This window comes from Ambystoma mexicanum, chromosome 2q (genome assembly GCF_040938575.1).
Source record: "Ambystoma mexicanum isolate Mex_15411 chromosome 2q, UKY_AmexF1_1, whole genome shotgun sequence".
Taxonomy (NCBI): domain Eukaryota; kingdom Metazoa; phylum Chordata; class Amphibia; order Caudata; family Ambystomatidae; genus Ambystoma; species Ambystoma mexicanum.
Window position 1 is genome coordinate 95,540,638 of NC_090924.1, and position 17,061 is coordinate 95,557,698.

General features: G+C 47.7%; 1 protein-coding gene across 6 annotated transcripts in view; it reads left to right on the forward strand.

The window, feature by feature from the left end:
• Window positions 1-17,061, forward strand: part of LOC138569187 (ankyrin repeat and fibronectin type-III domain-containing protein 1-like) — a 2,784,778-nt gene that overhangs the window by 1,802,778 nt on the left and 964,939 nt on the right. For all 6 annotated transcript variants that reach the window (XR_011303172.1, XM_069646931.1, XM_069646929.1 and 3 more), the window contains one exon: window positions 8,328-8,368. Coding sequence is in view for 4 of the 6 variants with exons in the window: in XM_069646931.1 (XP_069503032.1) it covers window positions 8,328-8,368 (41 nt within the window). In the remaining 2 variants the exon portion in view is untranslated. The remainder of the gene's footprint in view (window positions 1-8,327; window positions 8,369-17,061) is intronic.

A 17,061-nucleotide genomic window follows, 5' to 3' on the forward strand; every position in this document is an offset into this window, starting at 1 on the left:
TACCCGACAGAGGTGAGCTCTTACCTGGTTAGTGCCACCTCTCCTTTTCCAGGCTTACTTATACCCCCCCCGGCCTTTTGTTCCTTCCTGGGGGCGGCCGGGTTACCCCCCTGACCCCTGGCTATTTCAATTGCGTGCCTCCTCTGTGCCCCATACCAGACCCTTCTTGGTATTATTTCTGACATAAAGATCTTGGTTTTATACCAGCTGCGGGCTATGCTATGCCGCGGCTCGCAAATGTTCCTCTGTAATTTCCCCCTATTTGTGCTCGCCAGGTCGTTCCCTCTGAGGTGTATAACCAGCTGCTCGGTGGGGGGGGTGTGGGGAGAAGTCCTGAAAACTATCTGGACCAACAGCCAGTCGTGAATGTCCTCCCAGTGCATCCCCGGGAGGCCTCACCAGGATGTAATCGCTGCCGTCCCTATGCATTAATAGCTGCCCGTCGACCTCTGGTCGGGGTCTAGGAATTCTTGTGTGATGCATCTGGGACAGTGGTCCTTCTCTCTCCTGTAATTTTGGTCTGTTGCACTCCCCCGTTTGGTATGCTTTCGCTTTCTCTAGCATTATAGACATCCCCTTGTCACCCATACTAACATCCCTCCTTGCCAGGCCGTCTTTTACCACCGTATTACTGGCCCCTGGCTCCCCTACTCTGAAAGCCCCGTAATATGCCAGCGCCAGGTGCTGCCCTGAACCGCGCGGCTTCTCCCGTGCTGCTACTTGCCTCTCGTAATACTTTTAACCGAATTATCAGCTTCCCAAAGCTCACCCGTCTCCTGTTACCTGGCTTCTTCCCCTCTAATTTAGCCCCTCCTCTCATAGCATATTTTATTCTAGTGCTGTCGGTGACCGACACTTTTATGGCGCGCCGCCGCCCATCTTTTCTTTTTCCCTTTGGCAAATTCCTCTTCAAGAATTTCACACATTTCTTCAATTGCAATTTTACTTCTTTGACCCCTTGTTTCCACCAACCAGCTTTTCCTTTTCTCCTTTGGTAAATTCCCCTTTGAGACATTCCCACCTTTATCAATAAAAATGTTTCCACCTCTTTTACAACACATCTTTTTACCACTTTTCTTTTTCCCTTTGGCAAATGCCCCTCTGAGAAATTCACACCTTGTTTTCAAATAGCAATTTTTTCCACCTCTTAACGCCTGTTTCCGCCAACACCTCTTTTACCACTTTACTTTTTTCCTTTTGGCCAATTCCCCTTTGAGAAATTCACACTTTTTCTCCACTTGTAATTTTTTCCACCTCTTTTACACCTGTTTCCACCAACCCATCTTTTACATGCTCTTCTTACTTCTTACCCGTCTTTTACGTTAGGGCGTTCCTGGTCAGCTTGCCGATTACCCTTTCTTTTCTCCGTTCTTCTCCCACTTCTTTTGAGTCGACCTTGTGGCCAACCGTGCTTTCCTTTCTATTGCCTCCACCGGGACCCATGCCTTCCGTGGCGTGGGCGTTCTTTCCTTGCCGGTGTCTGGTCTTGGCTCCCTGAATATTTCCCACTGCAAGTGTGAGATTGCATCAGCCACCACATTTGTTTCCCCAGCGATATGCCTCACCTTTATGCATCTATTCATTCTTAGGCTTTGCAGCGTGATTGCCCTCATTAATTCCAACACTATTGTGCCCGACGCACTTCCTTTATTCAACACGTGCACCACCGCCATGTTATCTGACCATACTGTTAACTCCCTGTTCCCTAGCTCTTCCTCCCATGCGCATAATGCGACCCATATCGGGGAGGGCTCCACTGCGTTATATTTTTTGTCCTTTCCGCCACCTGCCATGTTTTTTGGCCACTCGCCTGCACACCATTGTTTCCCCAGTATTGCGCCAAACCCAAGGCCACCTGATGCATGGTTAACAATACCTTTTTACTTGCTTGTTCACCGGTGATTGCCCTATCACCGACCCATTGAAGATTTCAGCAGTTCTTCCCACACTTCCAGATCTTTCTTGATTCCTCCACTTAACCTGACTCTGTGGTGCCCCCATTGTAGCACCTCTCGTTTTTCAGCTCACTACTTCTCTGGAACGCCTTCCCGTGTGGTATGATTCTCCCTCTGGTGTTCCGCTTTCCTGCCAGTGCTTGCAATTCTCTCGCTGTTGCTAGCATATCCGTCCTCTTGTCACCGGGATCCGACACATTCCATTGTCTGAGTCAATTTCTCTCCCTAGGAATTGGATAATTTGCGTTGGGCCCCCCGTTTTCTCCTCCGCCAGAGGAAAACCCCACTTGCTTGTTATTACTACGATAGAATATGCGCCTGAGATGGCGCTCCCTATCGGGAGGCAGTTGTCGACGAAGTATTCCCCCTCCCAATGCCTATATAACCTTCTTCGCGATCTGATGTTGACTGGCTACAGGCGGAATGCCATCCATGCCGCTTTTCCCGCTTTCCTGACCAGTTCTACTGCCTCCTCGAAGTCTGAATATGCCACCGTTGCATCGCTCTAGGCCGTTTCTTGGTCTGTGTATTTCTGGAGCCACCTATCCATCTCTCAATTTTTCCCCAGCCTGGCCCCCTTCCCGCCCCAGTTCTTATTTCCGCGTCTCATCGCTTCTGCCGCTCGGAGCTGTGGCCCTTGTGCACTTGGAGCTGCTGTGGTCACCCTTAGATCTCTCGCACTTGTGGCTGAACTTGCACTTCCATCCCCAGCTACATGGTACCCCCTTTTCAAAACTCCTACATTGTCCTGGTTCTGCTCGCGTTGTCTCCGTGCTCCCACTGCCCCCACCCCTGTGTTGTCGGGGGCAGGCTGCTCTGCCACCCTCCCTGTGAGACATAATTTCTGCTCTGCAAACTCTGGTCTCTATTTCCGTCATAACTGGATTCGTACTTACTGCTATTGTATCTATAATCCGCTTTGTAATCCTTCTGCCAATACTGCCTTCCCTGCTGCCCCCTTGCGCTCTGCTCCTTGGAATCCCATTTCTCCTTTAGCACATTAAATATGTAGAGATTAAAGTTTTCTTCATCCCAACCCATATCCGGAAAGCAGACCATCTCCTTTCTGAACTCGTGATCGTACTCCAGCCATGTGTCACCTCCAAACGCTGCGTGTACCTTCAGCACCCTCTGTTGATACGCAACTAATGCTACCCCGTCTTCCGGGAATTTTTGTAATATAATTGTAGACATTATGGTGAAGGCCAACAACCAGTTGTCAAAATTCCTTACTATTGGCCCCTTTTTAAGTAAACTTTTCTCGTCCTCCTTCATGTCCTCTAGGGCCACAGTCATCCCCCTCTTTTGACATTCTAACAATGTAAAGATATCGATCAATTCCTTCCTCCATATTTTTTCCTTTACTTTGTCATTTATGTACCAAGCCATCGCTTTCATTGACCTGCCCTGTGCATCTTTTCCCATGGTTGGCCTGCCATATTTCGCCATGAGTGGCCCCCCATTTTCTGCCGCTGCCACCGTCGGTGTTGACCCCGGTTGTGTGTCCCCTGCCACTACATTTGGCCCTGCTGGTGCACCTTGTGGTGCCGGGATTATTGGTGCCCCTTGCAGCACTAGGCCTACTGGTGCCCCTTGTGGTGCTGGGACCGGGGTTTCCCTGGGTTCTGCCCCTGCCCCCCCTGCCCCTCTCTGTTTTTCCCTGCTCACCACTCCCCTCCATTTTACCCAAGCCCTTAGATGATCCCTTTCTTCATCATCACTGCTTGCTTCAGTTGCAGAACTCCCCTGCTGCTCCTCCCTGGATCCCTTCCCCCGTCTGCTCTTCTTGTCATTGGTTCTGGGCGACTTACCCGAAACCGTGACGCAATTTTTTAACATTTCTATGATTTTATTCCCCACATTATTATTCACAGTACCTTTCTTTTTATCTTTTTTCTTTTTCTTGTTCGGTGCCTCTGTCTGTTCCTCTGATCTCTTCGACTCCGCTCTTCCCCTTTTCTGTCCTTGCGGTACCTCGTCTTCTCCTTCGCTGCTGCTGGGCTCTATGAACAGCAGAGGTGACGTTGTCCTCGCCCTTTCTTCTTTCTGCATTCTCTCCAGCACCCATTGTGCCCCGTATTCCTTCTCTGTCTTTCTCGCCCATTCAGAGAATTCTTGGGCCCTTTTTGCTCTTCCTTCCGCCATCCTTCTCGTCTGAATTCTATCAGCCACGCTTCCCGTTTGACCACGGCGAAAGTCCTTTGTTCGTTTCGCAGTTGATACTTCTGGGTCGCTCCTGCTCCGGCACCATTGGGCCACTCGTAGCCACTGCGTTTAGGCCGAATTCCGAGAGGTAGGAAAATGTGTGAGCCCGCAAGAGCAAACGTTTTTCCTTCCCCTTCTCCAGGCACTAAGAGCATACCCGAGAGAGGTGAGCTCTTACCTGGTTAGTGCCGCCTCTCCTTTTCCAGGCTTACTTATACCCCCCGGCCTTTTGTTCCTTCCTGGGGGCGGCCGGGTTACCCCCCCTGACCCCTTGCTGTCACATTTCGCACCTTCCCAGGTGCTGTTTCCTGCCCTTCCTGGGCTTTTGTTTCTTGTGGCTCCGTTCAGACGCCCCTCCCTACCCTTTTGCGCCGTTTTCCCCCACCCCGCGCCGAAACCCCCAGACCCTCTATCGTCCCGCATTTCATGCAGCCCGGGACCTGGGTCATAACCCAAGTACTCAGGAATTAAAGTGATGGCCGTTCAACATGTGCATTCAGGTGTGTGGTATTCTGTGTCGCAAATAGCGCTCGAAGGGTTTAAACATAGTCCATGCCTTTCAAATCCTGTCCTCACCTGCGTGCCAGGGGAGTTGCTAGGTCTGGAAAAGACCCAGGGCTAAGCTGCTGTCGGAACTGTTGGGACTGGGGGCTAGCTAGTCTTTTGGCTGTAGCTCCTGAGATTCTATCCGGGGCTACAACCAAAAGATCAGGGGCTATAGCCCCCTGAGCCCCCCCCTAGCAACGCCCCTGCTGCGTGCTAACAGAAAGGTTCCAGTTGGAGTCCACTTGCCATTGCCTTTCGTTCAGTGGCACCTCTTGTATGAGCGGTGGGTTCTGGGGGATGGCATATCCAAGGCCTGAGGACCATTCACTTTTCGGGGGTGGGGGCTCAGAACTAGAGAATGGCCCACACCGCAAATGGCGATTGACTGACCCATATTTCGTTCCCCATCTCTTCTTGGAGACTATTGTGCGGGCTCGGAAATTGGCTGCACCCATTTTGATCACCGAGGGCTAGAGGAACGACGAGCTCCCCCCACCCCACCCCATTGTGGGGGCAGAGTGATGGAAGCTTAGCAAGGTGGAAGAAGGGTCCCCCTCCCTTGCCTCACGGACTAAGCAAGAACCAAGGGGAGAGGAATTTCACATTCTTTGGGCAGTGTGAAGGCGTAAGATCACTCCTGCTTTAGTGTTGGTCATGGTTTCCCTGAGGCTGTCTGGCATATGACAGCCTTACTCCTCCCCTCCCATCCGTGTAACAGTGAGAGTGAGAACTGTGACAGAGGGAGAGAGAGATATGTTACATGCACACTGGGGTACGGCTACACTGCCTGCCTGGTTATGGGGGGAGTCAGAGTTCTAGATGGTATCTTTTCGGCAATTAGTCCTCCTTTGTGCACCTTCCCGGCGTAGCACCCTAGGCGCCGCACAGGAGACCCACCCTGCGGAGGAGTAACCCCAGGGCACCCGTTCCTCTCTAGACAAACCCGCGTCGCATTGTCCGCCTGCTCTGGGCCCTGCCCTCTGACCTCTTCCGACACAGATAGGCGCTTCTGAGAAAGGTGAGTTGTTCCCTCAGAAATGTGCCCAACGCTCCTAGGCTGAGAAAGGGTGTTTATCGACCTGAGCCGATTTAGAGCACTTTTCAACCAGGAAAGCAGCCACGGCAGCAAGACTGGTCTGTAAGCAGCAGGCGAAAAACACCCCTCACCTCCCCACGGAACCTCGATGCTGGGGGGCTTCGGTGAAGGTTTAATGGTGCTCTCGGGTGAAAGAGGCAGAGCCGCCGCCGAGGGTCTCATTACCACATGAACACAAAAGGTCTGTGTGAGTAACCTTGCGTCGCGATGGAACAGGTGCTCAGGGGCTGGGAATCATTTCAGCATTGCCATGGATACGGAGTACAGCGACTTCCCCGCATGTTTCATTTGTCTGGCTGAAACCGCACTGCTTGACCCATATTACACGAGCTCGACAGGCTGCCAGCATCGAAAGCAGCTCCCACAGGCCGAGGCGCCTCTCGGTGACAGTCCATACATTCCACTGGCCCCGTATTGCCATTGGGCTGCATTCTCCTGGATTTTCTTTTTTCTTTTTTTGAGAATACATTTTTGTTACCCTTAAAAAAAAATGGATTCCATATTGATAAACCTTCTTCCAGCCTCTTCCACACCCCTTCACGACTTCTCCTTTTACACTTCTCTCACCTCTTATCTCCCTTGTCTCCCCTTTTCTATGCTTCATCCCGATTTAAGAGGTTTGTTTTTTTTAATTGGTGACTTTACACGTATACCCCACGTTACCTAGATGTCTCAGTGTTTATCCTATATAAGGCATAGGCAACCTGTTGCTGCTGTGCTCGGGACTGATATGACAGAGTCATGTTTTATTGCACACTACTCATGCTGCACATGTGTGGTGTCCCAGTACATACATGACAGCTACAGCAATCAGCTTGTACCTTTATGAGGGGTTTATATGATATATAGCAGGACTGCCCTTGCAGGTTAGATAGCAGAGTAAATTAAGCATTTGACTTTGACATTTACATTAAAGTTGCAGTCACAGGTAAGGCAGGGTGAGGGACCTCATCTTAATTCAGGAGGTATTTTTTAACCAAAATTGTTAATTGGTGTGCTCACTCGTAAAATGTCCCTGATTTCAAAATAAGGGAATGGGTGTATGCAAGTCTACCTCTTTCAGCTCCGTTTCAAAGTCCCACTCTTGTGTGTTTGCACATGTTGGGATGTCATCCAGAACATCTCCCGGGTAACGCTGATCATACACACAGAGTTAGTAGACCGAAGGAGACCCCATTAGCTTGGCCAGGGCGAAAACAGAGCCAGCAGAAAGGTGCCTCGCCCTCTATGTGTTATCAACAGCTGGGCTAGTGCACTGGTATGACATTCTTACAAAATCAGTAATTATTTATTTATTTATAGTTCCTATACAGCGCTACTCGCCGATAGGCCTCAAAGCACTCATCCAGTAGAGGTGCCCTCGTGTTACTTAGATACTGAAGGTGCACGTCTTAAGCAGGAGGGCCATTCATTAACTTGCCTACATTATACCTAGAACCAAACCGAACTCATAGAAGAGGCATCTTCCTCCGTGCAATTGTTGCACGTGACATCTTCTCAGTAAAGTAAACCCTGAGAGCACGATTGGAAAATGTACTAAGTATAGTTGTCCAACATCGCCATGGGAATTTACTTTGCAGCAAAGTGGCATGGCAAAGTGTACCGCACTATCAATTAGGCTTCCTCTGTGACCTCCACAATTTGACTTCCCATGGCTCATTTTATTTCTAAAAAAAAGGTTGTTCATCAAGCAAGGTACAGTGTGGTGAAACTTCACACAAAGCTGTTGTATTGATCTTCTTAAAAAAAAAACAATTCCGTGTTTCATACTTGTACATTCAATGATACCACCAGAAAAAAAGTTATTTAAGTGATGGAATACACTACATGTTGGAGTGTCTGAGATACTGGGGAAACACACAAACCCAGAAAGGTGCCCCCCCCCTTAATTTCACCTGGAAGAGTCTGGTTGCTTTGATGGGACTATGCTGTTTTACTCAAATATGGCTCATTGAGAAATAACGGTAATAGCATAATTGACCTAAAAATATTAGACCTACAACATTTGATCTAATTCTTTTGACCTTGTTTTCAGTCAAATGTAATTAAATATATATATGGGGGTGGGTAAGGGTAAAGATTAGGTTGAGGTGAAGTGAGGGGGGTGGCAGGTGTCTCCCCCCAGTATGTTATACCAAAATAAATATGATTAGGTTAAATGTTTTAGGTCAAATAGACCCAAACCAGAAATAACATATGACCGCATTTCGACATTCGAGGAAGTGGCCATAAAAAAATATGGTTATGAAGGCCACGGTGTAGAAAGGTTGAGAGGGAACGGGATGCACAGGGGGATATGGCTGGTACCCCTCTTTTAAAAAAGGGGTGGGGGAAAGCAAAAAGGTGGGCAACATCCATGAACAAGGTGGGAAGCAGCACAGCATGCGATGAGACAACATTGATCACATACAAATGCGGTCTTTAGTGTTGTCTTTGGTGTCCAGGACCTATATTAAGATGTTATGCTACACTGCCGTCCACAGGCAAGACTAATTGCCATTTCCTTTTCTTTGTCTCTTTCCTAGAGTCTGGGTTCGGCCGACAGAAAGGATCTCCAGCAAGTAAAGTAAGTGCTGATGGGTGTGGCCAATCCTTGGCAGGGTGTGTGTGTCTCGGAGCCCATGCAAGCTTTGCAATGTGCAGTTGTGTATTCCAGTTATCACGTGCAGCTCTGCATGAGACTGACCGCCGCTTTGCAGTGCTTACTCGTGTGACACTGCACATACAGGAGATAGAGTCACCCTGCTGTGGTGGTTCGGTCTTAGGAATCAGAAATCACCAGTAAACACACAGACAGAAAGCCACGTGCTTAAGGTTGGAGGATGGCTACTCATTGACTGATGTTGCAGTGCCATTGAACAGGACATGTCTCAGAAGGCCACTGAGTAACACTGTTGACAGTTTCTTTCTAAACCCGATGAGCTGTCTTAATCCATTGCAAGGTCATGTGTATGCGGGAGGGGGTGGTAAGTCTGAGGGGCACACTCCATCACCAAGACCCTGCCATGCTCAAAGTTCTTCCCATAGGTCTCTGCATGCTGCTTGGTGGTTTATGCAATGCATTCTTGGCATGTATTTGGAGATCCGGTTCCAATACACTTCATTAGCAAAGCAGAGGGGTTTGAATGCGGCTTTTCGTTCTAGCAGAAGCTGGTCTAGGGCCTGTTTAATGTGGATACAATTCCCTTTCATATCTTCCTTGTATGCGCCAATGTGGGTGATAATGCAGAAGTGTGGGGTGGAAAGCCCTACGCAGAACTAGGAACCTTTCACTCTTTTGGGAATTGGGTCTCACTATTGAGCCCCAGATGGTGGAGCTTCCCAACACATCATTCATTTGTCGGTGCAAACACCTGTGAGACTCAAAGATCGCGCGCAGGTTTCTGGCGTGCTTGACTGTGGGAAAGTAAGAGTTGAAGAGGGCTGGCAGGCCTTCAGGAAGCATCTCAAATGTGTCCCCACATAAGCAAGACCAGTTACTTCAATTCCAGTCTTGGACTTGGAAGAGGCCATCGGTTACATTGTATAGTGATGCAGGATTAAGACAGAGCCTTTGGAGATCTGTGTCACCTGCATGTGTTTTCCTCACGCTGGACACTGGTGTGAGTGATGCACGAAACATACAGTGGGATGGAGCTGAGGCATGCTTTTTCCTTACCCTGGACAGTGGTGTGGCTTGTGCACTGAAAATACACGGGGACGAAGCACAGTTTTCATGTACCCAACATCATAGTCTATCTTTGCCAGAACAGAGACTCTTGTGTCAATTTCATGCAAGCCGTTAGTTAGCAAGGAATCCTAACCAGACCTCCAACATGTGCACGGACCGGCTACTATCGAACACGACCAGGAGGTTTCCTATGTTTGACGCCAGCGGCTCATCCAACAAGAGTAGGGTAGCACGGGCTTCAGGTCCTAGGATTTACGTAGCTCTTTCCATTCCAAGCTTTTATCAATTCTGTGCTGGAGCATGGAAGGAATCCAGCTCGTGCATCATCCAGTGGTTGGTTGACCTTGTTTTCTAACATTCCATGTTTTTGAGTGGAGGAGGGCGAGATAAGGGTCAGTTGTTTGCGAGTGTACTGGGCGAAACCCCAAAATCGTGAGGGAGCGGTGTGATTGATGATTGTTTCACTCTGTTGGCGAGCGTCTCCTCTCTAAAGGAGCTTCTTTTTTGTGCCACCCCTGTAAAGTCTGCCCTTGCAGTCTTATGCTACATTTTTTGAACAGGTGTGAATCAGGGAAAACTGGTGGTCTCATAATCAATTCTATTTTCCAATTGGAAACTACAAACAACCATTTCTAATTGTCACCTTATACTTTCAGCAAAAACCAAAAAATGTGTCTACGGTGCTTAAATGCTGCTTTGTGAGTTATTGATTAATAACGTAACGCTATGGGCCAATGTTTTATTCTTAGTGGTTCTTGGTCGAATCATGTATTTTATTTATCTTGTTGTTGCTGATTTGGCTTTTTAAAATTGTATCACCATTATTTCCCTGATTTTCTCGCCTGTAAAATGTATGATTGGTATAGGTTCGGTACTGGGGCAAAGGTCGGGCAGGCCTTCCTGATATTGCACGATGTGCTTGTAAATGGCTCGGATAAAGCTTGGGCAACACTGACGTCAATCAATAAATTGCCAGTTTCCAGTAGGTAGGGAAGTGTTTTGGCTAGTGGTCTAGTTCAGTAACATTGCATGCTCGGAATCAACTGTATGTCCTGTGCGGGGGGATCATATTGGGTTTAGTGATGTTCATGTTGTTTTTGAATATAGGTATAGGATGTGCAACTGCGTCCTGGCCCCTTCCCCCAGACACCTGGGATATCCCTACCATTGGTACCCAAAACAAAGCCTGTCTTTCAAAACACTGAAAAACAATCAATGTCAGTATGTACATAGGTGCACCTCTATCTATTCACACATATCACCCCTTCCTCATACACTGGCTTATATGCCCTATTCTCTTCTCTCTACTGGAAAAGATCAGATATTTCTTGCAGAAATGTGTGCAAGAGTTTCACTCTCCGCTAATCCCCCTCCTCCCACTCATGACAACGTCATAACAGCCAGCCCGCTGGAGCCTTCCCACTATGGACTATCTGTGCCGGCCAGCTTCCTCACATGCCACCCTGACACTCCTCGGTGCAGACAGGGACTCCCCCTTTCCCATCTGCACACAGATGAATTCCCCCCCACTAATTGGCCTCCAGCATCCTGGCTTCCAAACAGGAATATCCTGGTCCCGCCAACTACTCAGGTTGCATCACAAACACAGCTCCCTCTACAGACACTTATTCCGGATCGACTTTTCCTGCGATGGTTGGCGCATCATCTCAACCCGGCACACTCGCATCACTCCCCCATGCCCCACCAATTTTCCTCCCACAGTCTACTTCTGGCTAAACGTTCAGATTGGCCCACGTGCTCCCTGCACTCCACACGGAGCACCAACATATATACTCCCCTCCCCCACCACTCTCCTTAGATTCCCATTACTGACAGATATGGGCTTCATACAGCCAATCCAAAATTGTGTCCACTGCACTGCTATGACCACAATGCATCAAGAATAATTTCCATTACACAACACTGCGCTGTCATCAAGGGGCCCATTCCCATAGGCTAGACCCTGAACCAATCAGAAGTGAGCATGCATCTGACCATTCACGAGAAGCCTCTCTCACTATTTACACTGCATTCAAAGATTGTGGCCGGCATCGAAAGATCACTGTGACCACCCATCCTTATGCAGAGGCCCTGCTGTCCTTTCAGGTAAGTGTGTGCCCAGGATCACCTGCTCAGCTGCCCTCCTGGACCATCTGTATTCCGCAATTCCATCATACTGCAGGAATTGTGCCAACTGGCATTTTTATTTCATTTTCCTGGCCAGACGATTGACTCCAGCATTAATACAGGCATCAGTCAGCCTCTACCATGCCCCCACAGCCTGCCCTACACTCAGGTCTGTTGCTGCCTCTTACTTACCTCACTGACACTTCTCAAGGTACTCACCCGCTATGCATGACACTTGTCATGTATGGAGAAATAAGCGCACAGTTTATTTTTACCAAGACATGCTCTCCATTACTCACCACCCACCAATCACGGTCCCACGCAACCCCCACCATCCGTCTCCCATGTGCTGGACCCAATCGTTGGCCCTACAAGCCCTCACCTTCGCCTAGGCATGCACGGTATACTCACTGTATCCTGAATGCGTACGCAGACATTGCATCAGCCGATGCAACGCCGCGCTACACCCACCCTGACCGCTCCCTGGAATCACCAACGGCACCTCCTGACCGTGCTCTCTGAGCACCCATGACCTAACTCTCCCCCACAGGCCCACCAGTTGTCCTCCCAGCACATGCTCATACAACACCACATCTTACCTCAATAGCTCCCTGGCACACCCCAAATCAAATATTCACCACGCAGAGAACAGCATCTATGCTTGACAGTCTGGTACTTACTGGCCTAACACCTAAATAAGTTATCGGTACTTTTTCCCTACCGGTTAACCAGCCAGAGCCCCACACTGAGCTCACCACCACCTTATATCCATGTGATCAACACACACAGTAAGGTAACATACCCACACCACACACAACTCCATTGGCACAACCAGGCCGGGTCCTCATACCTCACTTTACTAACATAACGTCTTTTCTTCCTTCCTCCTTTTCCTTGCTGCTACCCTTCATTTCACTTGTGCATTTTTGCTCCCACTGCTATAACTATCTATTAAATCATGCCAGCATCTATTATACTGTAACAAATTGCAATGTCATGCATTGTCACATCCATCTCATCAGATGTACATTGTGTTCACTTGTTGTCACCACAACCACCAATGCAGTGCAAACAACATGCCTCATGCATCAAAACGGTGTACCTATGTTCAAATGTCACACTATCACCAGCGCTTACACCCTGAACACTTTTCACCTCCATCCAAATCACATGGGTTCCCCCCACTTGGTGAAAAAAGATTTATGGGAGGACGCGATTCCAGCAATTAACCCTTTAACCCTACGGTGTCATAAATATTTAGAATTACAGTGTATACACCAAGAAATCAATCATGTGCTAGCGTTAGGGACAGTGACCAGGTTTTCTAGTTTAAGAGATTTGGGGTTAATCTGGTGCAATGGGCCGCTGAATATCTGATATGACAAAAAGAAGCACGTGTGTCAAATGTAATATCTAAGTGCACCAAATTCCCACCCTACACATCCACCACTATATCACAGAATGTAACATTTACAAAATCTATTCAAATCGAACACCACAATAAGCTAGCCTCTACTGCCCCTCAAAACATGCAGTAAAATACAAAACAGATCCAAATCAGCTTGGTGGGCTGCCCCAGACCCCCTCTTATTCCCAGATAGGTGGTTTATCACCAACCCCCTTCCTCCCAGCCATTGCTTATAAAACACAGACACCTGTGTCCATGCACGTTTTCTTTCAAGAATAAATATCGCTGCTTTCAGCTATAAACTCCTCGGCTTCAGATCATGGCAACATTCTAGGAGACCAACTGTCCTTTATAAGGCCGCTATGCAGATGCTGTTTGGTACCTTAAACACAACCTATGCAGTCTTTGTATACTGCCTAAATGTATTCAAGCAATGTCCAAAAGAGCAGGAGAGCAGACACACTTCCCCTTGCCCTGTAGGTCATAAACATCCAGTATAAATGGACAGGAAAGGAAGGAGCTATGGGCACTCTTAAATGAGGGTGGCTTTTTGTCTTCAGCACTGCTGGGATCCAGGCCCTTTACCGGGCTGCATGAAAGATCTTGAGACATGCTAGGAGCTCCCTGGGGATGGCAATTGTGGTGTAGGGGAATGGATTCCTCTTGATTTTACGCTTGGCTCTTCTGGGAGCTAATTCGCATAATCCGGCCTTGTTTATGCTTCTGGACCTCGAAGTTTCCTCGTCTTGTTAATAGAGGGCAGCAGGGTAATCTTATGGTCAGGAGGGTTGAATAGTCTGCTTTTGCAAGTCTACCATAAGCGATGTGGCACTTTTTGTGAACTGAGTGCTGCTAATATGTGTTATTATTTTTATTTTATTTGGGGACAGTGGTGGGCTCTATGTCCCATTGCCACTGCTTCACAGACTTGACAGTCTTGTAAAAATGACCAGCCATTGCAAGTGCAACATAACAAAACATGACATAGTGTAACATGGCACAACAAAATGTATCATAACATGCTGGTATAACTAAACCACTTGTATGTCCACAAATTGAAGGGGGCAGCAGTGGCGAGCCTAGACTCCTTTGACTCGGGTGGCCCAAGTGGGGCACTGACTTATGCAGGGGTGGCATGAAGTACGAGCACACACACACATAATGATCATAGTTTAGGATAATGGGGTGGGACCTGGGGTGGCCAATCAGATTCCAGGGGTAGCCCTGACACTTCCTGGACATGCCACTGGTGGGCAGGAGTTGTGATGAGAGAGAGGGAGAGAGGGAGAGAGGGAGGGAGGGAGGGAGGGAGGGAGAGAGAGAGAGAGAGAGACAGAAAGAGAGAGAGAGAGAGAGAGAGAGAGAGAGAGAGAGAGAGAGAGAGAGAGAAATGAAAGACAGTTTGTTATGTTTTATAGCAGAAACAGCACTATACCATTGGCAGACACTCGGAATCAGGAACAGAAAGGCTAGTGTTCCTTATTCTTTAAGGCTGCAAGGCTGACAAAGTGGCCCAGTCATCTGCGTCTTCCGTCAGACCTGGGTTATATCAGTGAACAATACCTTGCATGCTGGACCTTGCATGCCGGGACTAGTAGGTCCCAACATAGTTGAGGAACATTTAAAAAGTCCTAAAATGGATGTTACAGTTGGCTGAAACAACATGACTAGGGGAAGGTGAAGGTGTTGCCTCTATTGTTTTAACACTTGGAGAATTATTCTTGCTGCTGATTCTGAATTTTAACTTTACTGCAAATATATGGTCTATATTGTCAGTGACACAATCATGTATCAAATAATGTCTTGCGTGGGAAATGACCCTTGTGATCGAATGCATTTCATATGTTTGCAGTTCGATAGTCGTGTTCCAAAGTCACAACACGGTGTCCTCAACTAGCAGGGAAACCTGAAGTCGGATAGTCAATGCCATGGAGTCACTCTGTCCCAAGTCCCACTTGACCTCTCGGAGCGTGGGCTTAAGTCATGGTTATCTCTTTTCTACAAATACACCACAAAACCAATGACAAGTCTGACTTTGATTCACTTGCACAGCTTTGTAAACTAGCTAGAACGTGTCCTATGACAGTTACAATGATGAGCATGTTATATACATTTAAATAAACTGAATATCATATTTTCAGGTTGCTATGTTTGGTGGGTGATTAAATGCCTTCCATAATGAGATCAAAATCACTCCTACATTTCCATGAAGTTATTGGTACGAGGTTCATTCATCGTGTTTCTTTTAGCTGAGTTTTTTGCCGCCTATTTTTTGGCGGGAATATAAAGGGTTCTGGGGAATAGGTAGTAACAAACTGGGAATGGGGTGATTGGGGGGACCCCACCAAATTGTAAAGAAAATGGCAATACATTTTTCTGGGCAAAAATCGGCCGACAAAAAAACGGGAAAAACCCTAGCGATGGAATGAGACAGAAGCAAAATGATTCACTCAGTGCTCCTTCACTCATCCTCTTCTACCTGCCCGTTTGGTTCAGCCCCCTAACCTAGGGTATGGTTACTCCTGACAGGGGCGCAATACCCCACACTGCAACCGAACATAGGTAACATAACAAATTCCAGAGGTTCCCAGATGCAAATACAAACACTCAAATTCAAACTTTTGTCTGCCTATTTCTACAAAAAACATGTTATTTTTATATAGGGGTCTTCCTGTACATTACTTTCTGACCCCACCCCCCTCCCCCACACCTCTACATCGAATCCTTTAAAATGCATTCAAGTGGAAGGCTGGGAATGCCTCTCTTTAGTTTTCTGAAATGTACATAGTTCATATCGGAAAATCTAGGAGACATAACGTGATACAGAGGAAGAACAGCATTGGCAGAAGCAAAACTTCAGGAATAGTCTAAGAATACACTGGAAAAGTTAGTACAAGGGCGGGTCTTTATTGCATTCTTTTTTGCCATTTATTTATTATTATTTAATTAGGGTTTTTACAATGGTTGCCTCCTGCCGAGCCGGGGTGCAGAATACAGCCTTTATATTCATATAGTTCATGACAGATCTGCTCCGGGTGCCAGTACAGAATTCTGTCGATTCAGGGAGCTGGGATCATGGCATGCATGAGGCCATCCCTTACTACTGAACACACGTGCACTCTCCTTTTTGCAGTAGAAGTACATTGGGCAATGCTGCAGGGCCACCCAAAGCGAGGCAGGGTAACTGCTGTTACCATCAGCAGGCCTGGAGAGGGGCAGCCCAACCGCCCCGTCTTTTCTGCTTGCTCCTCTCCTTCCTCCAAGCCGGAGAGACACGCAGTCTGCCCAGGAGGCAGTAAGACTCATACAGGAATGTGGCAGGAACGCCCTAATGGCCAAACTAGACTATTGCCAGTCCACCCAGATTCCCAGCAATGGTTAGGTTTTACTTGTAACAACACATTCTATCTATACAGATGCCTCCCCATGTGGTGCGCAGCATCCTGCACCCTATTCGAGCAATTCAGCTCCTTTTTTCAATGGGCTTTCCAAAAACGGAGACCAGGGACCAAAGTAGTACACTACCTCGATGATTTCATGGTAATGGGCCCAGCAAATTCTGATGAATGCAACAAGGCCCTAGTGAAATTAGAAGGAATGGCCGCACAGTGGGGCATACGTTTAGCAAAGGATAAAAAGACCAAACCTGCCACCAACATAATTTTCCTAGGTATTGAAATTGACTCTGTACAGGGCCTATGCAAGATCCCAAAGACAAAAATCGCAGAGCTCCTGGAGAAAATACAAGGCTTGACAACAAAAGACAAGGGCACAGTTAGAGAAATTCAATCATTAGCAGGGAGTCTCAACTTTGCTGCTACAATAATCCCCCAAGGGAGGGTATTTTCCAGAAGCTTGGATCTAAAAATCAAATCATACACCAAACCCCACCTACACATCCGACTAGGAGCAGAGGTGAAACAAGATCTAGAAATTTGGGGGAATTTCCTCAAAGATTTCAACGGGATCTCACTTTGGCGAACACCTTTGAACACATGGACAAAAAGGGTCCTTTTCACCGATGCGGCTGGGAGCAAGGGGTTTGGAGCCATTC